The sequence below is a fragment of the Lygodium microphyllum genome, chromosome 3 (genome assembly GCF_053477565.2).
Source record: "Lygodium microphyllum isolate KBCC chromosome 3, Lygodium_microphyllum_v1.1.10, whole genome shotgun sequence".
NCBI lineage: Eukaryota > Viridiplantae > Streptophyta > Polypodiopsida > Schizaeales > Lygodiaceae > Lygodium > Lygodium microphyllum.
Window position 1 is genome coordinate 78,114,428 of NC_141137.1, and position 27,848 is coordinate 78,142,275.

Below are 27,848 nucleotides of genomic sequence, written 5' to 3' on the forward strand. Positions count from 1 at the left end.
CCCCAGATCAGTCCCACATGCGCTTGTGCTGCTCAGCAACCTAATAACACATCACATCCCAGGCTTGGCCAGCAGGATTAAGAATGATAAATATACATACTACTCATGCCAGTACTATCTCCTGAATTATGGCAGATTTCTCACTTAACCCAAACAGATTACTTGTTACCAGGATTAGAAAGAGTCTTCTGTTTACCTTGTTTGCCAACATAAAGGCAGGCCACTGTTGAAAGTCTGAGGAAAACGGCACACAAAGTAGATCCATCTGCAGGTTATCTATCAGATCTTCTTCACGTAAACTGTGAACAATTTCATTCCAAATCTGTGAAAACTTGGCAAAATCGGTTCTGTTGCCAGGTACAATCTGAAATAGCAGAGAAACGGATGCCATTCAAGTCTACTTGTAAATGCATTCCATTGTAGATAGAACTGGTAATCAAAGTCTTAAAATCTCTTGCTGTTATATATTGCAGAAATGTTTCTCTACCTTCTCATACAATTGACAAAGAGAAAATGGCCTGACGCCAGGTGGTTCATCAGTGTCTACCAAATTTGCCTTAAAAGCTCCAGGGAGTGAACTAAACCGAGACCTAAGCATTGCCAGACTTCGTATCTGTATATGTGGTCTCAGGCCTCAAAAGAAGATATGACATGTGTAGCAACTCCACATATCATTCAGTGTTACTTTCAAGATGCAATACAGTCTGAACTATGTGGTCATATTTAACCTCTTCACTAAGTGAAACCGGATAAAAGGCATATAAATGATTGAAAGTGCAGATCATTCACAGGAGAAATTTCAAGGCCAGGCAAAAATCTCAAGTATGGAAAGCACACCTCACCAATTCGTGAAAACAGCCCATCTAGAACCCTAAATAAGGCTGACCAGATTGAAAACCAAATTTGTGTATCCATAAAATAAACCTGAGAGAAAAGCAATAAGATCAAATCAAGGGAAAAAGGAAGAATTTTATGGATCCTAGTAGCCTAAAGTGCAGTACTTAACCATTTACCATAATGATGGGAGCCCAAAGTGAGATTACAACACTCAGATTGTACTTCTCTGCAGAAAAAAATTGTCAGTGAACCCATCAAGTAAAAGAGCAATAGCATACATATACTATACAAAAATTGCTTGCCTTGTGGAAATAGCTCATGCCATCGGTATTGCCCTGGGGTTGGAGTTGATACAAGGTGTTTTGTGATCGTTACTAAAGGCTTTACCTGTCAAATACATTGATAATTGTATTGGAAACTCTGGAATGTGATGTACCAAATGCCCTCTTCCTTTGAAATGCTTGGAATCAGATCCCCTTTAAATCCCATGTATTTGATATATATTTATGTACAAAAACTGATTTGATAACCTCAATATAATAGCTGAACAAGAATTTGCAAAGGAGCACTGAAATCCAGAACACAGTATACCTGAAGAAAGACAGCATTGAGCAGTTAAATGCAAGAACCCAGATAATTTTTAAAAGGACATACAACTGACCAGATGAGTGCTCACTTGAACAAGATGAATGGTGTCTCATGCAATCCACGGCCTACAAATGAAGAAGGCTGTGTTCATGCTTGTAAAAGTCAGATTATTCCCTGCTCACTATAAAACATATGCCGAACAGGTTGATATTACAGTAAGGAAGCTTTTAATTTACCTGTGACCACCAAAGTAACACACGGACAGATCTCCAATTACAGTCTTCAATGATTCGTCTATACTTAGGGAATGTGAAGATTATTGCACTGAAAACATCTGGTAGGAGAAATGCTAGAATTGCTGTCATATACATAAATGAACTTCTGAATGGCTGACCAAGCCAGATTCTCAAGGTAATAACGGATGTAGTGCTTTCACACATGCGTGTGTAGCTAATGAGCAAAATAACAACCCAGACAGTTGCAACCATCAGTTTCAGTAAGTATCTGAATATTTCTGTAGCTTTCTGATTTTTCCAAGCCTTGTAGCTTAATCCAATTTCCATAGTCGCTGGTTTGTTTTGAGTGAATTAGTGTGGGTACATAGGGAAAGCCATGGAGCTTGTGAGTGAAATGTAAGCAAGTTATACAGAAAAAACATAACAATGTTTGCCTAAAATATACATTTCTTCTCCAAAACAAACATCATAAATATCACTTTGAAATAGATACTTCCATTAACACAATAATACATTACCGTGCAGTAGATTCAGAAAAGCGGCAGTAATAAAGATGCTTGAAACTTTGCTTATAGTATCTGCACTAAACATACTAAATATGGAACCAGATCCATTCCATGCCACTATAACCATTGCCTGCCAAAAATATGCCTTTACAACATGCAATATACCTCAATACTCAAGATTGAATACTCAGATTTAGAAAAAAAACAATCTGCATTTTCCTTGAAAAGCTGACCAACCTGAAGGGCCAAAATGAAAAATGACCACATCCTTCCAAAGCTACGGAACACATGCCAAAATGATCGAACTTCCACAAAGCCAACCTTACCAGACCAATCACCTTTATTTTTTTGTTTACGTTTCACCTAAAAAAGATCAGCATTATGCACTGCTTCAATAGACGTTTATAATAGTTAACTTTGAGTGACAATACTCTGTGCACCAACCTCATTTGAACTCAACTTGGACACTTTAAAAAAGTTTGTCTTGCAATCCATCGGCCAACCTAAGTTGAAGCATTCACTGGACCTATTTCAAACATAAAAGTATTGCATTAAGCAAAATCTTCCATCAGCACCAGACATGTCTTGATGATCTATGAATATTGTCTTGCAAATACACATTCCACGACCAGAAATACTCATTCAGATCGTCGTAATTCCTCCACAAATGATTTGGTGCACCAGTGTTTCCCCACTTAAGTTCCTGAAGAAAATGGCAGACTGAAAATATACACTTAAAAGAGGATTTTTATATTTTATTTATTTTCAAAAGTGAACACTTACCTTTTCAATCAACTTATATATGGGGGTAATTACTTCTTTAAGAAAGGAGGTGTTTATAGAACATTTTGCATTACCGTTAAGCATAGTGTTAAGTTCCATTGCCATCTGAAATATAAATACCCTCCAGATATTTAGAAACTAAACAATAGTAAGAGCTTTGAATATTCAAAATTGGATGTATTCAAACACATGATACTACATGATGGAAGATGTAGCAGAGGCACTCGGGCATAAATCTCATATTGGCTGCTTCACCCCATACCAACAGATAGAGGCTAATGTATAAAATTTTCCGCTGTTGAATCTCTTGTACCCTTGGAAATCTGTTTTTAGCAAAATCCACAAATAAACGAAAGCAGAGGATGCTTCACACAGTAAAATTATCTCCCTGACTAAATTTGTTCACTTCAGAAGAAGGTATGTGGAGAGTGCCAATTAACATTCAAGTAGAAACCATACCAAGCTCGTTTCTGATAGTATCAACTTACATCAGGTTGTAGTTGTGATCCAAGTACTTGCACCATTTCTTGTAATTCTGGAATAATCGTCTCATAACTTGATTAAGTACACCATCATCCAACTGAAATTTGCAATCAGAGATCCCTATGCTCAAACTATCATCTATTTAGTGGTAATAGTAGTCATACTAAGTATACATTGAAACCATCACCTTGTCATTATTACTAAGTATACATTGAAACCATCACCTTGTCATTATTACTTGGATTCAGTGACTGATGGGTGTAAATATTTGCAAGTAACAAAATCAAGTGCTCTCTCTGATTTCGAGAGTTGTCCTTCTGAAATAAAAGGAAGTTTAGCAGTCAAATGACAAATTTGATTGAATCAAAAATTTATTTTTTTGATGCACAAAGAATGTATTTTGTATGCCATAGCATTCATACCTGAAACTTAAAAATCATCTGAAGCCAATCCAGAAGATCACTTTTAGAATTTCTTTGCTCCGATTCTTGAAATTCTGAAGGCCACGTAAGTCCACGAACATTTTGAACAGCTAGTGTTGCCACCCTTATTGCCTAGATAAAAACATGCAAAAACAAATTTCTTTATTTTGTAGGATTTCATATACTAAAAAATCAAGTGCACATAAGGCTGTTTAGCGAACATGCAAGTCCCATGTAAGTGATTTCGTTAAACCTCAAGGAGAGGCTAACACTCCAATCTAGTATCCCTAACGACCCAAAAGTATGGTCAAAGCTTCTCTGTAACAATCACCCCAGCTGCTCACAAACAAGAAAGTTGCCAAGGTAGTAATCCTCAAATTATTGCCACATCCAAAGGCCCTCTTTGAAGGTGTCCAAAGATCCAGTCTCTGGGTTTCAAATGTTGATGTGTAATGGGCGCTGCCATATATTAGATATAAAACCCTATCTTAAAAGCCATAAGGCACAACTTGAATAAATGCAACAAAGCCTCTACAAAAGTCATACAAAAGACACAATGCTGCAGCTAAAATTCTTTTGCTCAGTTGATTACCAGTTGTTAATTCTCCCACTTGAAGTCCCCACATGAACTGTTTGCCTTGAAAAGAGATCTTTGAAGTACAATATTCAGCCATGTAGTCTTTTTCTCAAAGAAAAGAAATTATATTAATGACCACTCCAAAACAATCCCTAAGAAAACATACAAATTAGAGAATATGTAAGGGACTACTAAGTACATCTTAAATAAGATGGTTGGGTGAACCACTAGTTTGGAGAGCTAAATGCCAAACCATATGTGACTCTTAAGTGGTAGAAGGTACCAAAGTCACATTTTCGGGTAAACATCTCTCTCCTTGCCATCTACTCAAAGTTACTATGTTGATTGTAGTCAATAGAGTCTCCGACAAAGTGTACGAGTAGTCTCTCTCTAAATCTTAGAGAGAGTCAATAGAAATAACTATGTAGATCAATGGACTGATTGCACTCAAGGTCCAAGTAAACCAAGAACTCATGCTAGCAACCAACTCCAATCTATGAAAATGGCATGAAGATATGCTAGGGTTTGAACTAAGAAAACACAGAATGTATGAACACAACCAAAACACTAACTTAGACAGTAATGTAAAAACGCAAGGCAAAGTAGTGAATGTAGTTGGAGTGTGACGTCCATTAGAGATAGATCCCAAGTGCTGTAACCACTAGTTAGAGTTGAGAGAGTGCTGAATATGGAAGGTCACCAAAATGCTGCATTCTAATGGCTGAAATCTGGTAAATGCAGCACTGTACCACCCGTCAAAGGCCGAAAACTGGTCATTGGAGCTGTAGACACCAGGGTGACATTGTAGGAGGTGTCTCAGATGCAGTACGGGCCTCCACTGTCCAAAACAGCAGCAATTTGATGTCCACGCAGGAGCTAATTAGCAGGCAGAGGGGTGGAACCGCAAACACAGGCTGTGTAGGGTGTTTAATGCGGTTGCCAGCATTAGGAGCAATTACCAGACAGCAGCCGACAAGCTGATGATGACATGGCACCAATCACATGGGCTGGATAGCCACTGATGGAAGGCTGATGGGTGAAAATCTACAAAAACAAGATGGGCTAAATGGTGGGCAGCCTATCAATTTATAGATGCAGAAAAATCCTCCCAAATTAGGGTTTTTCTTATGAAACATAGAACTCTATAGGACCATGTAGCATTTAATGAAACTTTTGGTAATTTACTTGTTTTGGGTCTGTTTTAAAGAGTTAATTAGTTTGTAATGCATTTTTAGCTCAAGACCTCCCTCTCAAGCCCAAAACCATACCAAGAAGGGATTCGAAGAAAAGCTCAAGCCCATTTGTACCCCAAGGTGTCCCCCCCCAAAGCATCCAAGGCATCGGAGAAAGGGTGCATGTTGGTCGCCCATTGGCGTATCAAGACTACAAAAGTGATGGTTATCTTACCAAAGGAGTCCAAGCGATCACCCCAAAGAGGCCAAGGCGTTCAGACAAAGGGTGCTCAATGGCTGCCTAGTGGTCTACCAAGACTTGCAATGGCAGATGGAACCATGTTGATAGGGTTTTCCGCCTCTCAAGTAACTGTGCCCCAGGGGGAAGAATGAGGAGGGCTTAGAGATCCAACACATCTCGAAACAAACAAGCTATCTTGACCACTCGAGGGTATCAATAACGAGGTAAAAGGAAGAAGAAGTATCTAGATGTGGTGGTAAGATCGTTAAAGAACCGTTTGTGAAAACAGCTCAGGATCCGCTCAAGGGTGCTTTGCACAATGAAACATATAGAGGAATGCTACATGATGAGAATGTGTATGCAGTAGATGCCACTTGCTTGCTGAATCTTAAAACCATAAATTTACATCAGTAAAACACAATAATGTTATCCTACCGTATGAAAACAACATTTCGGTAGCACGGGAATAGTCTGGTGCCATCTGTCGCCTTTAAGTTAAGAAGAAATACTTGAAATCAATCCTCGTATGGTGGAATGATCTATTTTTTGATGCATTAGTATGGTTATGACAAATTTATGTTATATGTAACTGCCTATATTCAGCTAGCTTGACTTTTAGGTTATCCCGTTCTGTAATAGAAAATTCTTGAAGCTCAAAATCGAGATTGATACGTAGAGTTCGATCTCTTACCGCATAGCACACAAGGAGATGACTCCAACACTCAAATATGAGGGAAAAGTACTGTAATTGAGAATGGAACTTAGAAAGCAAGCCGTGCATTAACTCCACATAGGCTCTAGCATTTTGAGCTCTCCATTGACAAATGTGATCACATGAGCCAATTGAGTAAAAGGTGCAGCTCGAGTGAGAGCACAAGTAAAAGCAAGTCGATGTGAGAGCTATGGAGGTTCAAGCAAGAGAAAGAGAAAACCATATGTGAAAATTCCAATAGCCACAATGTGTGACCTACCTTCCCTTATTCTATTGTCATAGAAAAATTAAAGTGACAGTGATGGGCGGCCACCAACTATAGTGTATAGTTGTGCAAGCAATAAGTACAAGTAAATGTAGGTGGCTAGGCACAAACGGCGGTTAACCCCCAACAATCTCCCACTTAAAGGTGAATGCACCCAAGTGTGGAGAAAATAAAAAAAATGTGACAAAGTACAATGTGTACATATAAGTATAGTACAATAAGGAATATCATCTTGTGCATGCAAATTCTTGTTCCCTCTTTATTCTTTATCTATTTTTCTTCTACATATTTACTTAGGGAACACCAAAGTCAAGATATACCTAGGGAGTCTCAGTTCACCTTGGTTAAACATGTCTACCTAAGTCGCTTGCACTTTTCCTATTTTAACTTCATCTCATTTTCTTAGTGTTAACCACTCAATTAACTCCAAAGTTATTTGGAAAAGATTCTTTACCCCATAAAGGTAGAATTTATATCAAATGCTACATATGGTTGATCCATAGGAGACATGTTCCTCAAGAGTTACTTAGCTTGAAATCTAATTTGGAGGATGGGGACTCTCCCCCCGTGGATCTTCCACCGGTGGCCAATGCTTTGGCTAACGTCTCTATCGTATTCCTCACAAAGCCATTGAGGTTTACCTCGTTGAAGGACCGGGCAGCAATGCTCTCTAGCATTGCTATGTTGATTTTGTTCATCAATGCATTATACCATTGACTGGAGAACAGAGCGTGCACTATTTTGGCCTGGATTTGAACATCAGGGTCGAGGATGTTGGCTAGGGTGATGTCGTCATTGGTGTGGACCATCACTTTGTCCATCCCCAGCTTGGGAGGGGAGTTCTATGCAGAAGGCTCGTGTGCAGTTTCTCGTTTTTTTTTCTTTATTACATTTTCTCTAAGGTTTTGTTTTAAAAGTTATGTTATTAACTCCTTGTTCACACGCAGTCCCTGCAGGAATTCATGTGTTATTCTTGTGGAACTTAATTCCAATATTCATTATTACAAACAGAAAAGAAGTGATGCATGTTCTCATGTGTATAAATAATGCAAGAGACCGTTCCTGAAAAGATTACAACAGTAGGTTACAACAGTTTAAGGGTTGTTTCAACTAGATATACATCATATTCCATGTGCTTCATTAATGGAGATAGCTTTCATGGCTGTTTAGACAAGGGAACAACTGATTTCTTCCATTTTCTTGTGATGGAAATCTGAATTTTCACTTTATTCATCATTTTCTAGCCCTTTCCTACCTTGCTCCAAAGAACTCAGCATTCTTATCCCTAGAGGCTAAGAAATTGTATTTTTCTCTGCTGTAATCCTAATTTACAGTAGAAATTAGGGGATGATAGCAACCTAGGGAAGCATGCCAAGAGGTTGAAGCCTCAAGACTTTAAAAGGTTGAAAATTAATTCTCAGCAAGATTCAAGGGACTAGCCAAAATTCAAATTTGGGCAAATTTCATTTTTGAAGGAGTCAGTAAAGGCCAATTGCCTAAGCAAATCAAGGGGCAAATCAATTTGAAGACTTGTTGGTCATTCTTGACAGCAATGGGCTTTTAGATTGCGAAGGGGATTGAAAGAATCCCATTGTATTCGAATTCAATTGCAATTAAAGACAAAGAAATACCAAAAAGGATGCCAATTTTGGGGCCAATATGATGTCCAATGTCCAAGATTGATTGTGTTTCAGAATTTCATTAATTATTGTTTGTTGTAATTAAGTTATAATCAGGTATCATGGCATATATCAAGGTATCCACTGTGGATGTATATGGAATCTTAGCCATTTTGGCCTTCTTATCATCTGATTGTGGCAATTCACCTTGTTGACCTTCACATGAGAAGGTAATGGGTAGCCAAGAGACTCACCACCCTGCATATGGAACTGCTTAAGGACTTTATGAATGTACTCCTTTTGTGAGAAACTTAGAACAATTATGCACAATGCAGCTAACTCTTCAAAACATCCAATTCAGCATGAACACTCCCAACAATTAGCATATCATCAATATATAGTACCAAAATGGTAAGGCTACTATCATGGGAATTCTTTGTATAAAGACACGGATCCATAGCACTGTGAAAATAATCCTATAAATGCATAAAGACATCAAACTTATAATACCATTTCTTAGGTACTTGCTTAAGACCATAAAGACTCTTCCTCAACTTACACACTAGATGTTTCCTACCTTTTTCCACAAATTCCTTAGGCTATTGCAAATAAATGTCCTCATGAAAGTCCCCATGTAAGAAAGTTGTTTTCACATCCATCTAATAATGTTCTTGATCTAATTGTGCAACCAAGGCTAAAACCAAGCGAAGGGTTATCATCTTGAACATAGGGGAGAATATCTCATCGAAGTCAACTCCCTTTTCCTATTTAGAATTCTTTGTAACCAAATGGGCCTTGTATGCTGGCTTAGGGTGACCAAGGGTGCTCTTCAACTTATACAACCATGGCAATGCTTGTTTACCATCTAGCAAGGAAACCAAGTCCCACATGTGATTTTTCTTTAATAAATCAAACTTAGACTGCATGGCTCTCTCCCAAGAATGACTATCACCTCCACACATAGCCTCCTATAAGCAAGAGGCTCATCAAAATTTGTCACCAAGATATAATACATAGAGGACTCAAAACAATCAGGAGAACGTGAGGCTCTAGCAAAGCATCTCATAACCACCTATGGGGCCTATACTACCTATCCTCTTTGTCTATCATCATGATCTTGCACAACAATTGGATCTTGGACCACTACATCATTAATAGCTATAGGCTGTCTAATTGGAGTTGGTTGTAATGTAGTAGGAGGCTCCTCTTGAAAGATCACCTTGTATACATCAACCACATGCTCTGGTCTCATATGCATCTTATCCTCATAAAACACAACATCATGGCCATTGATAACCTTCCAAGCCTACGTATCCCAAAGTCACTAGCCCATCTCATCTGCATCACCATATCCCAAAAATATGTATTTAACAGACTTTCGATCTATTTTGTTACATTTATATTTGAGAATATGGCAAAAAGTATCATATCCAAATACTTGTAAGTGTACATATGAGGGAGGTTTACTAGACCACACCTCCTCTACAACTCTACCCCCAAGAGCAGTACATGGGGAGCTATTAATCAAATGAATTGTAGTAGTGACTACTTCAGCCCAAAACTACTATGATAAGTCTGCTTAGCTAAGCATACTATCGACTCTTTCCTGAATAGTCCTATTCATGCACTCTGCAACACCATTTCGGGGTGGGATCTAAGGGGCACTCAACTTACGTTTAATACCCCTCTTATTACAAGACTACTCAAATGCCTTAGAGACATATTCACCACCATCATCATATCGTAGGCATTTTAACCTATGCTCAATTTGATTCTCAATTATAGCTAGAAAGCGTTGAAACGTCTGCAAGACTTCTGACATCTGCTTATGGGATAGACCCAGACCTTGTGTGAATAATCATCAATAAATGTAACAAAATACTTTGCAGTAATGATTAACAAGACATGGAATCACAAACATTTGAATGCACAAGAACCAACGGTTCACCCATGCATATAGAACTAAACTTTTTATGCCAGTTACGAGTCTATGTGAGAGGTGAGAGAATGAAGAGAGATCAAAGCTCAAGCTAAGCTAAGAGTATAGTTGACAGTGAAGAGAGTGTGTTAGAGTGATAGCATGATACACAATGCAATAATCTAAAGAGTATAAGATGCAAGCACAAAGTACAACCCTTAAACCTTAGGGTTGCTAGAGTGTGTTTACACCCGAAAGGTGTAAAACACGATAAGTGCCAAAAATGTGCAACACAGGCACATAAATAAAAGAGAATAAATATGGGAAAAAACCTCTCGTAAGGAGAGTAAAAAGTGTCCCAGTATCCTAGTAAGGATCATTAACACTCCTCTGTGAACATCAGCGTGAGTCAAACCCAACAAACCCCCCTGGAGTGAAGAGTGATCAATATACAAGGGTCATCCACCAAAGGAGATCAAGTTTAAAGCATTGTGGAATGCTTCAAATTTGTCACGAGGAAGAGTTTTGGTGAAGATGTCTACCACATTACTAGTGGTAGGACAATAGATAAGGCTAATATTACTTGCATGTAGCCTCTCTTGGACAAAGTGATAGTGGATCTCGATGTGTTTTGTGAGTGTATGAAACACTAGGTTTCGTGCCACTGCAATGGCACTCTAACTGTTAGTTAACAAAGGGGTAGGATCCATGACAGATACATATAAATCAGCCAACAAACCTCTCAGCTATACACATTCAACTATGATAGTGAAAGCTGCCTTGTATTCAGCTTCACATGATGATGTGGCAAAGTAGATTGTTTGCTACTAAGCCAAGAGATGCAAGATGAGCCAAGAAAGAAACAATTACCACTAGTGGAGTGACAAGAATCATAATCACCAGCCCAATCAAAATCACTATAAGCATGTAAGTGCAATGGTCTCTCCTTGGCATAAAGCAATCCAAGTGTCCTAGTACCCTACAAGTAATGAAAAACATGCTTAACAGCTTGCAAATGTGATGCATGGCTTCCTTGGCATAAAGCAATCCAAGTGTCCTAGTACCCTACAAGTAATGAAAAACATGCTTAACAGCTTGCAAATGTGATGCGTGGCTTCACTTTAGATCCCACAGCCCTCACCCCCCCCCCCCCCCCCAAACAGACCCTGGCCCATAGCCCCCCCTATCCAGGGCCACCTGCCCCCCTCCACACCCGCCATGCACCTTTGTCCACCCCACCATCCCTCGATCCTCCTCCCCCCCCACAGCCCCCCTTACCGAGTACCCCCCCTGATCCCTCGATCCTCCTGAGACCCAAACCCATCCCCCCTCCTCCCACACGAGGTGATGAGCCACACACACCCACATCCTCCTCGCACTAGCAGTCTTCCCCCTCCCATACAGTCGCCACTTCATCTACCTGTGACACTTTCCCAAGACAGGCACAACTGTTGCCATAGGATTTCTTTCGTAGTGGCCCATGGTCCTACCTGAGAGTTGCGGAGCGCGGAGAGTTCCCACTATCTCTAGACGTGGGGATCTTCGTGGTCCATAAGTCAAGGAGGGGCAAGCTCCATCTACTAGCACCACCGGATGGAGCAAACTACGCCTTTTTTCTTCAATCCTCTCACTCAAGGGAGTGGACGGCTACACAGGTAGAGGAAGAGTTGAAGAGTCAGGTAGCGGACTACATCTCCCAGTGGATGGGAGAACAAGGACTAGCACTGTTTGCACAACAGTGGCCTGGTTGAATGATGGACATTAACTAGTGGGTTGGTGCCGAGGTTCCACACTTGAGCATTATCTTTCGAGCTCCTTCACAGTGGAGAGCTCCAATGGATGTGATCGAGTGGCCCCTGGCACAGGTGGCCCATTTCTACCAGTGTACAGAGTCACAACTCTCAGCATGGCTGTAGATGCATTGATAGTACCATCTGGAGCATCTATCACCCCATGGTCCGGCCGAGGGCCACCATGGGGGACTGGAGCTCGCCATCGAGACTAGTGGCAAAGCGTACTTGCATGCCTCATAGGTTCTCCTCCTCATCAGCAGCCTCCATACCGAATAGATGCCTGTTCGGTCAATCACAGGTTTCCCCATGAGCCTGCACCTTGCATCCTAGAATGTGAATAGTCTCCACTACAGTGGGGCATGTGGTTCCAGGAAGTTGATTGTTCGGCAGGAGCTGCAGCCTGCCCTTGCTGGACGGATCGACATCTTACTCCTACAGAAGCATAAACTCACCCCCACCCAAGCCCAATGGGTTGGGAAGGTACTTCCAAGCAGCTCGCATACTTACTGGGAGCACGCCATAGGTGCCCACGACAGGAGTGGAGGTGTATGCACCTCTATTGGCCCAAGTCTCACCGCTTGTGTATGAGACCACGGAAGGATAGTGGCAGGGAGGATTCTATGGATCAGATTGAATATTGGGGACTCGTGTCTTGGAGTCCTCAATGTCTATGTCCCTACAGAGGTTAGGACACGCAGAAGGTTCTGGGTGGAGATCGCGGATGGATTCCTAGAGGTGGACTCCTGGTGGAGGAGACTTCAAGAACCTAGAGGCCTTGGAGGACCAGCAGGGCAAAGGCACAAACTACCAAGGCATGGCTGGGGAGAAGCAGGAGGCATGGGAGGTCTTTTTGCTAGCAATAGGAGAACGCAATGCCTGGAGAGACCCTGAATTCCACAAGAGGGAGAGTTCGTTGGACTTCTCTTGGGGATACAGGCGGCTAGGTGGAGCCCTCCTAGAGCGGTTGGATAGGTTTTATGTGGGAGAGTGGAGAGGCTCTCGTGGAGGCCAAATTGAGCAGTTGGTAGGCACCACATTGTCCGATCATTGCCCGGTTCTCCTGACACTTGATCCCCTAGCATCTGCCCTAGACACATGATCCTGTTGGATCCCTGACTCAATCTATAGGAGAGAGGAGGTGACGAGACAGATAGAGCAGATTTGGACTAGAGAGTGGGACAGGAGGGACCAGATAGTAGAGGAGGTTACAGAGGTCCTAGCCGAGTTGAGCAAAATCTGCCAAGAGGCAGCCATACAGGCCAGGCAAGTAGAGCTAGGAGGAGGAGAGAGCACTCCAGTGGGACCTTATAGCCACGTAGAGATTATTATAGGAGGCACCAGGGGATTCCACCCTCCACGCACAAAAGGTGTGTACGGGAGCAGCCATTGCTGGCCTAGAGGACAAGCGCTCAGAGTTCTCTTTCGGAACCTCCGCAGCCTTCTTGGCACAGAAGGGGGACACGATGTGCAGGGAGTTATTCCAGGTGCACCACCCTCGCACCGCAGGAGAGCAGATACGCATGCAGCCTTCGGGATCAGTATGGGAGGACTCACTCTCGCCCATATGAGGTGATGGAGATTGCCACCGACTATTACACGCGCCTCTTCCAGCAGGAAACAACTTCAGCTAGTGGACAGAGATGTAGACAGCAGGTCTAGGATCCCATCCCGTTCCTCGTCACAAAGGAGATCAGACGCTCCCTCCTAGCCCCCTTCATAGAGAAGGAACTAGAGGAGGCCTTCCATACACAAGATGGGCAGAAATGCCCGGGGGAGAATGGCCTATCTAAGGCCTTTTTCACCACCTACTGGGAAATGGTGAAGGACCCCCTACTGATGGCCTTCCATGATATTTTCACTTCAGGACAGATGCCAAGGATTCTTTCGGCAGGCCTTATTAGTCTTCTCCCCAAAGGGGGAGACCGGTTGGAGCTTTCCTAGTGGAGACCGATCACCTTTTTGTTCAGGTTTGACAGGGCTGCCCCCTAGCCCCGTGTTTCTACTCTTTGCAGAGGCGATGTCTCACTTTCTCAGGTCACGTGTGAGCAGATTACGTGGCCTCCGACTTCCAGTGAGAGAGGAGACTGAGTTGTTGGACTCAGAGTATGTAGATGGCACATCACTCTACATAGAGGACGATGAGTTGATTCTGGAGAGAGTGAGGCTAGCTCTTGATGTGTTCTGTTTTGTAGCGGGAGCGAAAATCAACTGGTGAAAGTTGGTTGGTCTCCTCACAGACCCGGACTCTAGCATGGAGTAGGGCGTCCACTTGGGATTTAGATGGGTGAGCAGAGGGCAGACCGTCCGGTACCTAGGGTTCCAGGTGGGACTCACATCACTCTTGCCCAGCGGTTTCTTCCTGTCCTTGATTCGATTCGGAGGCAACTGACCTACTAGAGCACGGCTCATCTCTCACTAGCCGGCCGAGCCCTGCTGATCAACTAGGTACTCCTAGCGATGGCCTGGTACATCGCCTCGTGTTGGTGCTTCTCCTCATCATGCGTAGTGCAGCTCCGCTGCCTAGTATAGAACTTCCTTTGGTCAGGGTCAAATGGTTCCAGGGACTCCAGGGCCAAGGTGGTGTGGGCGACCATCGTACGGCATCGGTCAGAGGGAGGGTTTGGGATCATATAACCAAAGTATCAGAGTATGGCCGTTTTGGGAAAGCTAGTAGTCCACGGCCTCACAGCAGGAGGACAAACCTGGAAGGTCCTATTGCAGGAGGTTCTTCAGGATTGTAGACCGAGGCTTGGCGGTGAGTGGAGGCCGTCCCTGAGATGGATCTTCACGTCATCCGAAATCTCCCCCTCCCCCCCCCCCCTAGATCACCTTTCCTATGCAGCTTACTCCGCATGTGGCAAGGCCTCCGTAAGGCCCTAATCCAAAGCCCCCCATGCTGCCAAGAGGAGATAGACCATCAACCAGTGATCTGGAACCCCCAGGTCAAAGATCGGGAAGGGGCACAGATCAGTGAGCACCCCCACATCCAGTGGGCTGATTTGGAGGCCGGCACGGCTCGTACCATCAGGACATGGCGGGAAGTGTACAAATCGGCGAGTGCCCCCACATCTAGTGGGCTGGTTGGGAGGCCGGCCCGGCTCGTACCATCAGGACATGGCAGGAGGTGTACAGTATGGCGGACGAGGAGGAGCTGCAGCGTGTATTAGGTTGCCAAAGAGGAGTGGAGTTGAGAAGAAGGGAGATAGATGCAGCAATACCTCTGGAGTGGCTTGCTCCCCCGATACGAGAGCCGATTGAGCCCGGGGAGGTATAGGCAGCTAGTTTTTTCCCCAGTAGGCATCCCCCTACAGGTGGCAAGTAGAGTGGGCGGCACCCCACAGGGGACTTTCTTCGCCGTGCAAGAGGGCGGACATTTGGCCCTTGACAGAGGGCAGCAGGATGAGGGGATAGCACCCTTTCGTGGAGGAGGATTCGAGTGGTGGGCCTTTAGGGGAAGATATGGCAACTGGACACCTATGTTTTCTAGAAGGAGATCACGAAGTGGCGCCTTTGGATCTGGGAGGGCAGACCACTTGATGAGCTAGAGTGGGATCCAGGAGAGTGGCTATGGCCAGACACTACGGTCGCCAAGAAGTCACCCAGGTTCCTAGAGTACACTGCCAGGATTGGCAGACAGGTACTGATGTAGGAGGATATGGATTGGGCACCGTCACGTAGTAGGCATTGGGCGGAGTACAACATCATGGAGCCTTTTCGACGGACCTTCTGGTGCCACCTATGGGATAGCTGGAGGCCGAGGAGAGTCATATTTCTTATGGCTGGTGGCACATGGAGGCTTGGCGGATGGGAAGTTGGCTTGCCCAAATGCAAGAGGGAGATTGTAAGTGCTGCATAGAGCAGCCTCTGGAAACCCCAAAGCACTGGCTCTGGTCTTGTGAGGAGGCACAACTCGTGTGGAGAGAAGCATGTCGTATCCTTTGCTGTATAGCACCTAGCCTTGGATGTATCTCATGGGGAGATTTCTGTTGGCAGGCAGTCAGCCAGGGCCGTCACCTTCTGTATGAGGCCGCGATGCAGGACACAATATTCATTATTGAGGCAGGGTCATGCGCAGTGGTGGGTCTGGAGGCTCTACCCATCCGCCAGGTACTAGAGCCCACAACAAACTACTCAAATGTATGGGAGATCATAGGGAGTCTTATTGGATGGCATATCTAGAAGGCGCGGTGTCAGGAGACTTTCGGTGGAGAGAGACTTCCACACAGGTGACATTAGCAGAGCTCTAGACCTCCATTATCCACTCCCTCCGAGGCTGATGGGATTAGGTATAGGGCGAGTCCAGGGCTCGTCAGGAGCTCCGCTATCATTTCATGCGCACTTGGGGCGGCCAGGACCTATTTTTCCTGATGCAGGCAGGTAGCCCTAGTTGGCGATATACCCCCCATGGCTTCTTGCCCTCATCCCCCCCAGACCACCTTGAGAGGCTTGTATACATGATGTATTTGTGATTTTGCATTTTTGAGTAATATAATCAGCCACATTTTACTTGTAAAAAAAAAGTGATGTGTGGCTAGTGCATATATCTGATCAAGCTAAAATTGCAAACTGAATGTCTGGCCTTGTGTTGCATAAGTAAATGAGACATCCAACTGCTGGAGCGTACGTATGGATATCAAACAAGTCATTATCATCATGCAAGGAGAGCTTTAGTCCAAGTTTCATTGGTGTACAAACTAGCTTTGCAATCCTATAAGCCAAACCTCTCAAGAAGTCTACCAATGTATCTAGGCTATGATAATCCAATGCCTCTAGCATCATGGATGAATTGAATGCCCAAGTAATAGTGTAAAGGCCCCAGATCTGACATCTCAAACATTTGCTGCAAATTATGTTTGAATGCTGAAATATGATCAGCATGTGTCCCTGTAAGGAGAAGATCATCAACATAAAGACATATGGCCAGCAAGGATCCCCCCTCTTTACATATGTCAAGGGTAAATGCTGATCAGCTGTTTATGAACCCTTGGCTAAGTAAAAAGGCATCAATCTTTGCATACCAAGCTCGTGGAGCTTGCTTCAAACCATACAAAGCCTTTTTCAGCTTGCACACTTAAGTGTTTGGATCCCACAACTACAAAACCAATGGGCTGCTCTACATACACTTTTTCTTGAAGTTACCCATGTAAAAATGCAGTCTTTATATCAAGCTGGTAGACCGAATGGTAGTCATGCAAGATGTAGGAGCAAATGTCTTGTCATAGTCAATACCTTTCTTTTATCAATGGATCCATCTGCATTCCTTTTTAGCTTATGGACCCACTTTGTACCAATGGCTTGCTTCCCAACAGGTAAAGACCCTAAATTTCATGTTTAATTCTTTATGATAGAATCAAACTCAGCTTCCGTTGCTGCCATCCAATGCACACTATGTTGTACATCCTCAAAACATTCAGGCTCCTTATCATCAAGTGTATTTGCTATCATAACAAACTCCATTGTATGTGCACCATCATGCATACAAGCTTGCCTTCTAGTACGACCAATAGGAGTATCCAAGTAACTATCTTTCATAGTTTGAAAATACCATCTAGGCATCTTCCTAGCTTCCTGACTGTGTACAATCTCTTGCTGAATTTCAAATTCAACATTTTGCTGAATATTCAAATCAACCATAGGCTGATTTTCTGCAATACCTAATGGAGCAACTTGCTGAACATTAAGTTCACTTGTTGAAGCTCCAACTATATCACCAAAAGAAATGGGCAACAACCCTACAAATACATCATTGGTAGCCTGATATGTATCAAAACCAGCGAGGGATAATTCTAATTTTTCATCAAGAACCACATCTCTACTGACAAATACCTTCTTAGAGAGATAATCTATATCCTTTGCTCTCACTGCTATACCCCACAAAAATGCATTTAACATCCTTGTCCAACTTCTTTCTAAGTACCTTGGAAATGTGCGAGTACGCAAGACACCCAAAAATACGAAAATGTCCAACAATAGGTTTCCAACTGTTCCAAGCCTCAAAAGGCATGACATTCTTTAATGCCTTGGTAGGGCACCTATTCAAAACATGGCAAGTATACATAACTGCTTCCATCCAAAAATTGTGTGGCAAGCTCTTTGCTTTCAACATACATTTAGCTATCTCCATGAGTGATCGATTCTTCCTCTCTACAATCCCATTCTGCTCTGGAGTCTAAGCAATAGTGTACTGATGGACAATGCCCTTCTGCTTCAAAAAATAATTCACCATAGAAGACATGTATTCCCCCCCTCGGTCCGAACGTACAATCTTAACTCTGCAGCGAGATTGATTTTCAGCAAGTGCTACAAAAGCCAAAAATGCATCATACACTTTTGACTTTTTCACCAAAAGTAGACCCAGCAAAAACGAGTAAACTTTAAAGTCATCAATGAAAGTGACAAAATAGTAATACCCATGCAATGACTTTGTCTGCATAGAGCAATCTATAATCTGGTAGTTACTCAACATTAGGAGAAAATGAAAAACGATGCATTTTTCTCAAAATGCACCCCTCACATATATGCTTAGGAGGTCTCTCCAAGAGGGGTAAACCATCAAGCATATGCGTACGCTGCATAAGTATCAAGCTACAATAGTTTACATGTCCCATGCAAGCATGCTATAACTTTGCATATGACGTAATAAGAGTGAGAGTAGGCATTGGATAGACCAACTCATCAATGGAATAAGCATTTAACTTATATAACCCATGACATAAAGTGTCAATCAAAACTAAAGTCATGTGTTCCTTATCTTTGACCATACATCTATCATCATCAAAGGTGACTTGCAAACTACACTTGGCCAAAGAAGAAATAGACAACAAGTTCTTTTTTATGCTTGACACAAATAATGCATCTTGCAAGCAAAGAATAGAGCCATCAATGGCTATCAACACAATCTCCCCAATACCTCTAACAAGTTATGATGCATTGTTGGTACATTATACAAACTTGCCAACAAGAGCTATAATAACGGAGGAAAACAAATCCCTGCAAAATGTAATATGCCTAAAAGCACCACTGTCAAAGAACCATATACTTGCATCCTCAGTAGAGCTAAATGCGCTATTAGCCCAAGAAGAGTCATAATTGCATGTGTAAAAAAAATAGTCACGGTTGGCAACAAAAGACGCAGACTTGGTAGCAGTGAAAGGTGCATAAAAAACAATCATCCTTGACTCCTCCTCCTTGGCTATGCGCTTTCTACATTCTGTGATGTAGTATCTTGGCTTCTTGCAATAGTGGCACTTTCCCTTCTTGGCTCACGTGCCTCCCTATTTCTTGCTACTCTATGAAGCACTTGATGACCTAGAGCTCTACGGAGCATTTTTAGCTTGCCTGCCCTTGCCCTTCTGCCTTGTCATAAAAGCCTGCTGTGAGGCTGTAACATCCACACCACTATTCTTTCTTGTCTGCTCTTCCTCTAAGAGCAAGCTGACCAACTGAAGGAAAGTAAGTGGTGGTATGGGATAAGTTCGGTCACGCGCCATCCTCTGGGAAAATCCTCATGGTAAGATTCAAGGCCGTATGAAAGGCCAAATACGAGGGTGGAAATGTATTCAAAGTAGTAGAAATTAACTGTGCACTTGAGTAATACTCATCTACATTCATAAGCTACTTACCCAAGTCCTGAATTTTATTTAGATAATCCTGCATAGAATCACCCTTCTCCATCTTGATAGTCTCAAGCTCTTTATTCAAGAAAGAGATACGTGTCTCATTTTTTCCAGTAAAATCTACTCTAAGGTCAGCCATGCTTCTCATGAAGAAGCTACAGACCAAATGTGGGGAACAATAAACCACTAAACTGCCAACGCAATTAGCAACAATGCCTAAGCATCCCGTGTGTCCCATGCCTTTTATGCTGTTGACCTTTGGGAAATTAGCTAAGCTAGAGAGGGCTGAATAGGCTAAGCAGGTTGAGTTGCCCTTTGTCCACGTTCTCCTAGGGGAGGTATAGCAGAAGCCACAATTCCAAGCCTAACTTCTTCACTGCTAACATAATCCCAAAGATTCTTTGCAATCAGTATATTCTTCATCATAAAAGAGCATAGAGAATAGTTGTTGCCATCCAATCTATCCTTCTTGGACACATATGGACCCAAATGCACAAAATGTTTGCGAGAAATGTGTCCCAAACACTTGCAAGAGTAGAGAGATGTTGCCCAAGCACAAGCCCCTTCCAGGAGATAAAATCTGAATTAAAAAATGATTAAAAATTTTCCTTTTACCTCTGATTCTATTGGTAGAGGTAGTCGACCTAATGGTGCAGGTGGCAGGCTGTTGGAGATCAAGCTGGAGTGGCGGGCACAAGTGGAGGTGTTAACCCTCGGAAGTCCAAGATAGAAAAAATCTAGAAAATCGGAAGTGGAAGACAGTCCCAAGGCAAGAGGAAGACGGAGGACAAGGCTCAAAAAAATCTGAGTGAAGTGCAAGAAAAAAATTCTAGATATAAGAGGAAGCACACGAGAAAAAGTGCACTGTAATATTTTAGCAAGAAGAGCGCTAGGCGCATTGTAATTCATCTTGTAAAAGAGCGCCAGTGTGCAAGTTATAAAGAATGAAAGGTACGGGCTAAGGCCATACTAATAGGAAGAAGGAGGAAAAAGAGTGTTGGAATGGACAAGGGCCAAAACCAAAAAGGAAGATGGTTGTCCAAGAAGGAGATAGGGCATGTATAAAAGTCAAAAAGTGAATGAAGAAGCTCATTCTTGGTGTGTGGCCAAACTTACTCTCTTCTTGCTTCTTGCTCTTGCTTTATTCTTATGCATGAGAGAGGGAGTGTGAGAGAGGGAGAGTGTGTGTGTGACATAGTGAGGGACCTTGGAGAAACTCTTCTTCTCCTCTCTTCATCATCTTTTTCTTCTCTTCTCCTTTCTCACGTGCATGGCTATGGAGGTCAAAGCTTGGAGCTTGGAGATGGAGCTTGCTTGAGAGTGCATCTTGGATCGTGGAGCTAATAGTGGATTTGGAGGAGGTAACTCGATCAGATTCAAAGGTAAGCTCACTACATTTATGTGTAGAAGAGTACGCATGGCTATGTTAGAGGTAGCCATAGCTCTCGGCTTGAAACGCTTGAAATAATAAGCGGTCCATGGGTCTTGGCAGTGTGCTCGCGAGAGCGTGACATTTTGGTTTTTTCACCGTGACCAAGAAATTCAAGCTTGAGTGCTTATGCGCTTCAAATTGAGTGATGAAGTAGGAGCGCTTGGTTTTAGGTAGGAAGCGAGGGAGTTAGAGGCCATTCGATCTCTCTTGTGGATTAGTTCAAGTTTAGAAAGTTGAGTAGGAGAAGTGTATTTTAATCAGGTTTGAGACATTAAGGTTTGGGAAATAAGGAAAAAAGAAGGAAAAGATAAGTCTATGTATAACCAGGAAACAAAGGAACAAAGAAAGAAAGGAAAAATAATAATAATGTCAAGAAAGGAAAATAGAGAGTAAGGGAAGAAAGAGAGAACACAAAAGGTGAGAAAGGGGGAAGAGAGAGCTCATTTGCATGCTAAGAGATTGAGAAAGAGAGCTATTGAGAGAGATGAAGAGATATAGGTCAAGAGTCAGCAGAAGCAATAATCTGTGCTATCCTCGCATTTGAGCATTCCAGGTATGCTCTGAGTCTCCCCTAATGTTTGTTGCATTAAATCAAAACCCTGGGTTCATTAATGGGTAGTGTATTGGATTGATTATGTCCATTTTGTGCCATTTAACGTTTTTCCTACGCCGCTTGGACAGCGACGACCACACGCCTCGGACGGCGGAATTCCCATTGGGCTGCTCGGACATCCTAGTCACTTAAGTCCACTTAGACATCCAACTCGGATAAGACTCTACTCGGAATTGAACCATTTTTCATGCCTCCAGTGGCTGACCTTGACGCCTTGGACGGCCGACTCAAACACTCGGACGGGCACCCCTCATCGGAGTCCAAGTTTGACAACTCAAATGGTCATTCCTTTTAAGAGCCCACTCAAATAGCCGAATCTAGAATACCAATTTTGACCATTTTTTATCATTCTAAGACGTGTTAGGGCCAACAACTAACTGTCTAGCACTCCAAGTTGGAACCTAGACTTGGAAATGAGACCATAGAGCCGATTCTCACCCGAAGTCTAACCTCAAAATCCAGGAGTGACTGAAATTATTGACCACCGACCACTTGCCTTGATAGAGACTCAATTTGATTGCCTGGGCCGATCACACATTAGACCACCTATCACAACATGTGAGGGACCCAAAATCAATTGTTAGGAGTAATCACAATTTGCGCAAAAGAGCTGCAAGTGCATGAAACTGATTGGATTGATTGACTTCATCAAAGCTTGTATCCTGCATCATTGACACTTAAGTACATGTGAAAACTGAAAAGCCTGATTTTACACAGCTCACATCGAGTCTCACCATTCAAGTATGTAAGTGTGTGTGCACTTGCAAATTGATTGGATTAAAAGGAATACATTAAAGGGGATTAAGCTAATAAATGAATCCATCAATAGAACTACAACCCCGGAAACCAGATGAGTGACCCAAGACACCAAGAGACAAAGATCTAGGAAAGAAAAAACCATCAAACCACCGAGGAAAGGAAGGACTAGTCAAGATTAGAGACACATCTTTAGCTGGCCTAGTTGACCTCATAGAAATACTAGTGGGTCAAGAGACAACCACCATGGCATGTACCATCTCGAACGAGAATGACCTCGACCTTGATCTTGACCTTAACGTGGTAGGGTACTCGGACAATATCCGACAACTTATCACACAGTATAACCAGCAGACAAGGATAACACATTATGAAAGACCTGCAATCGATATCATAGCTGATCTTGAGTAGGAGAGGAGGCTAGGAAGGATCACACTGCAATGCATAGTGAGCTATAGCCAGGAGCAAAGGGCTCAAAGGTGTGCCACGAGAGAGAGCTCAACGAGCAACACATTTAGAAATGTCGAGAGAGCCACAATGCTTAGCCAACGAGCAATCCCCAGTGAACAAGCTAAAGGAAAGAGTGTCGATTAGACCTAAGCGATAGCTGAGCTCAAGTCTAAGTTGAATAGATTGCAGGAGTCGATACAAAGGCCAGTACGACCTCACGTGCAGTGTGTGCATTATGGAGGAAACCACCTGCCAACTAAATGTCCCGATCCTAGATCTCAGCCTTGTGCCAACTGCGGAAGATTTGAGCATGACGCTATGCATTGCCGATTGCCATACCAATAACCCTATGCAGAGCCAAACTATCTAGGAGTTAGGTAGCCTTACTTTGGAAGAGGAGCACCTTTGGCTCTATGTGCACCTAACGATTCAAAGCCAGCTGCTCTAAAGATCGACATCAACCCAACAAGAATCCCCAAACCGCTAGGTGATAGTGACCCATCCCGATGCTCAAGTGCACTTTGTAGAGGAACCACTAGAGGAAGACTCATATGTGAATCCTTATGTCTCTTATGATGAGGAGGGTAGTTACATATTGATGGACTTTAGGCTTGTGCTGGTCATGGCTTTAGGCAGAGGAAGAGGTAGAGGCCTCGGAGGAGGTCAGAACCATGAGCCTGGATGTGTGGCCATCCAGGGCATATCTCATCTTGCTACCTTGAAAAGGAGCGAGTAAATAGGGAGAAGACCGACTTGAGATGTCCCGAATGCGAAGTCACACACCTATTTGCCAATTGTCCTAGGCAAAAAACCTCCACTAGTTCGGCAATCGTACCATCTGTGTCGCTTGGACTCTTTTGTGTTGAGTCACCTGACAACAATACCACACCCATTCCCATAAATATCATGACACAAACGCAAACGAAGCAAGTTGGTATCTCACTACCTGGACCTAGCAACCTAAATGCAACCTCTATAGGGAAGAAGAGCGACGAAGGAGAAGAAAGAGAACTGAGGCAAAAATAATACTCAAGACAAAGAGCAAGACCACATTAAAAAGGGAAAGGAGATTATTGATGCAAAAGCTGAAACATTTGCTCCTAAGACGAGGGAGAAGGGAAGTGCTAAGGTTGGAGAGTACCTTCACCCCAACCAGCAATTAAAGGCTATGGATAAGATCAAGGAATGGATAAAATAAGCACAAGCTCACTTGCAAGATACTAAACCTATCATTGAGGATGAGATTAATGAACTCTCAACCATGAGCCCACTAGTCTCTCCCATGTACTTGAGAGCAGGGGAGGCAACATTACTACATGCACAACAGTATGGGCAGACATGGATGCCATGAATAGACGACACGCCCAAGAGCATTGGTAAGAAGTTCATGAAGCAAAAGAGGAAAAATGGTTAGCAATTTGCTTACCACACTTATATCAACTCCTGTAACATTGCCACTTGGAGCATTACTTAGATAAAGCCCCATACTATGGCAAGGGTTGAAGCAATGGGTAGAATAAACTAATAGACATAAACCGCAAGACTTGTCTGATCATGATATTGTGACACACATAACAAGCCTAACCTTGAATCCAATGTCTAAGTTCCCACAAGTGAATGCCTTTTGGGAAGGCACTGAGATACACACAATCTTACCTATCATTGCTCTAGGGGATAATACATGGAAGGGGATTGTAGACATAGGAGCAGGAGTTAGTGTACTTAGCTATGCAGTCCTGCAAGCTTGGGAAAACCTATTGGTAGAAACTGCATAGTTCAATGTCACTCTAAATGGAATGAAGGTTAGACCCTTCGGAGTCCTGAAGGATTAGCCTTTAAAGATATCGGGATTTCAATTCTCTGTTAACTCCATAGTCATGAAGGGAGTGGATTATGATATCTTGCTAGGTAGATCTTGGATGAGGAATGCCTGAGTGATAGAGGATTGGAGTAATGGCCTAATATTCTTAGGCAATAGATCAAAAGCAATCCAAGTAGAGATGGACACTTGGAAAACCTCACCAGTGGACCTAGATGCCATCTCTGCCATGCTAAAGGGTGACTCAAAGCTAAAAGCGATTATGGACCTATAACGAATACATTCCTTGTCCTGAGGATGAGCGCGATTAGATGCATGTGTTGGCGACCATCGATCTTCCATTCTTGAATGATGAGGATGAATATAGGCAAGTTGTAGACTCAGCTAGCAAACCCGACAAAGCCATAACTTTTGACCTACCCACAGTGTCCCTATGCATGATGGCCAGGAGTTCCATCAACCGACCGATACCAATCACCTATCATATCCCAACTAACAAATTCAAACTCCGTAGAATCCTTGAGATAGTGACCTAGTTGGCAACTTAGCTGCAATCCTAAAGCCCCTCAAGGATCTCATGGAAAGCAAGGAGTGGCAATGGACTAAGGTGCATGACTTAGACTTGTCATACAACTGGACTCTCATTACAAGTGAGAAAAAACTTAAGAACAAGAACCCTGAAAACAACACACAATTTGAGTATGAGAATTCTGACGATGAGTACGAAGATTGTTGTTCCATCAATGAGGAAAGCGAAGAGAAAGTGGAGACCATAGATTATGACACGGATGGAAGAGTAATCAAGCAAATCAAAGTAGACTCTAAACCCTGAGGAACCAACACTTTGAGTGAACAAAGGAGTTGCCAAGGTAGATCACGATCAAACTTTCTAACATTCTTGGGAATAAAAAAAAACTCAACCCGTCACATCGCAAGCTGTCCCTCACTCCGTCTAATCGCGACCATCACAGGTTGACTGCGCCATCACCAATACCCAGCTCGACAACTCGCCCCCCCACGCCGAGTCCCCCACCCCGACGGCTTGCGTTTGTGTCCCATTGGCCGTCTTTCCCCCCCCGCCCCAACATTTCGCCCTATCCCATCGACCATCTTTCCCCCCCAACACTTCACGTTGTCTCGTCGGCTGTCTTTCCCCCCCGCCCCGACATTTCGCCCTGAATGGAGTCGTCCCCCCCCCCCCATGCGCTGCCTCGATCTCAACTCCGTCAGCGGTGTATAGCACCCCCCTCCCACTGCCAAAAACAGCAGTTCCCCCCCTCCCTCCCGCGATTGTTCCCCCCACCCTCCAACTGTTCCCTTTATTTGTAGCAACTTCCCCCCCGCAGGTAGTACCGCAACGTAATTGGTAGTTCTCTTAGAAGGGATGTGCAATGGAAACCTCTGGTTAGACGCCAGCGCACTCAGCGAGAGTGCCCCCCAGTCAAACACCTTGCGCATCGTCCTCTCTAAGGAGCAGCTCTTGGCCGTTCTAGAGCTAAAAGAAACATCGATTTATGGTCAGGTAGTAGGACATTCCCCAGCCAGGGCCCAGCTTCGGGACTGGCTTCACTCCACGTTGCGCATCGGCACATCGCGAATTGTGGAGGCGGTTCTAATGGGCCAAGGGATCTTCATGGTCCGGCTCAATTTGGCATACGCAACTCGCGAGTTTTTTTTTTTTCAAGTAAAATGTGGCTGATTATATTACTCAAAAAGCTGATTACAACAGAGTGCTCATGCTCAACAGACTAGCTGGAGCTGAAGCAAAGTCACCAGTACGTCATGTATACAAGTCTCTCAAGGTGGTCTAGGGGGGTTGGGGGCAAGAAGCCATGGAGGGGGGAGGGGATATATCGCCAAATAGGGCTGTCTGCTTGCATCACAAAGAACAGACCCTGGCCACCCCAAGTACGTATGAAGTGACCACGGAGCTCTTGACGAGCCCTGGACTCGCCCTGCACCCGATCCCATGAGCCGCAAAGGGAATGGATGATGGAGGTCCATAGCTCTGCTAAGGTTGCATGTGTTGAAAGTCTCTCTCTGCCGAAAGCCACCTAGCATCGCACCTTCCAAATATGCCATCCAGTAAGACTCCCTATGATCTCCCATACCTCCAAGCGGTCTGCTATGGGCTCCAATACCTAGCGGATGGGTAGAGCCTCCAAACCGACCATTGTGCATCACCCTACCTCGATCATGAATATCGTGCATCCCGGCCTCATACAAAAGGTGACGGCCCTGCTGACTGCCTACCAACAGAAAGCTCCCCATGAGATACACCCAAGGCTGTGGGCGCTACCCGTCAAAGGATATGGCATGCTCCTCTCCACACGAGCTGCGCCTCCTCACAAGACCAAAGGCAGTGCTTTGGGGTTTCTAGAGGTTGCTGTGTGCAGCACTTACAACCTCCCTCCTTCTGCATCTGGGCAAGCCAGATTCCCACCACCAAGCCTCCATGTGCCACCAACCATTAAAAATACGACACCCTCCTTGGCCTCCAGCTATCCCATAGGCGGCACTAGAAGGTCCATTCGAAGGGATCTGTGATGCTGTGCTCTGCCTAGTGCCTGCTGCGTGACGGTGCCTAGTCCATATCCTCCTGCATCAGTATATGTCTGCCAATCCTGGCACTGTACTCTAGGAACCTGGCTGGCTTTTTGGCGACCACAGAGGCCGGCCATAACCACTCTCCTAGGTCCCACTCCAGCTCATCAAGTGGTCTGCCCTCCTAGATCCAAAGGCGCCATTCCTTGAGCTCCTTCCAGAAAACATAGAGGTCCAGTCGCTAAGTCTTCCCCTGAAGACCCACCACCCAAATCCTCCTCCACGAAAGGGTGGCAATCCCCTCACCCTGATGCCCTCTGTCAAGGGCCAGACGTCCCGCCTCCTGAACGGTGAAGAAGGTCCCATGCGGGGCGCCACCCACTCTACCTGCCACCTGAAGGGGGATGCCTGCTGGAGAGAACCTAGCTGCCCATACCTCCGCGGGCTCTATCGGCTCTCGTATCGG

At 43.9% G+C, this 27,848-nt stretch overlaps 1 protein-coding gene across 2 annotated transcripts in view; it reads right to left on the minus strand.

Annotated features, from left to right (window-relative positions):
* Nucleotides 1-27,848, minus strand: part of LOC148038534 (callose synthase 3-like) — a 169,105-nt gene that overhangs the window by 82,676 nt on the left and 58,581 nt on the right. For both annotated transcript variants that reach the window (XM_087673168.1, XM_087673176.1), the window contains 17 exons: nt 3,856-3,987; nt 3,658-3,750; nt 3,439-3,530; nt 3,150-3,273; nt 2,951-3,055; nt 2,797-2,870; nt 2,612-2,693; nt 2,405-2,530; nt 2,180-2,297; nt 1,662-1,993; nt 1,514-1,566; nt 1,368-1,428; nt 1,140-1,224; nt 1,014-1,063; nt 838-924; nt 488-613; nt 197-364 (listed from right to left, as the gene is read on the minus strand). In XM_087673168.1, the coding sequence (XP_087529294.1) occupies nt 197-364; nt 488-613; nt 838-924; nt 1,014-1,063; nt 1,140-1,224; nt 1,368-1,428; nt 1,514-1,566; nt 1,662-1,993; nt 2,180-2,297; nt 2,405-2,530; nt 2,612-2,693; nt 2,797-2,870; nt 2,951-3,055; nt 3,150-3,273; nt 3,439-3,530; nt 3,658-3,750; nt 3,856-3,987 (1,908 nt within the window). The remainder of the gene's footprint in view (nt 1-196; nt 365-487; nt 614-837; nt 925-1,013; nt 1,064-1,139; nt 1,225-1,367; nt 1,429-1,513; nt 1,567-1,661; nt 1,994-2,179; nt 2,298-2,404; nt 2,531-2,611; nt 2,694-2,796; nt 2,871-2,950; nt 3,056-3,149; nt 3,274-3,438; nt 3,531-3,657; nt 3,751-3,855; nt 3,988-27,848) is intronic.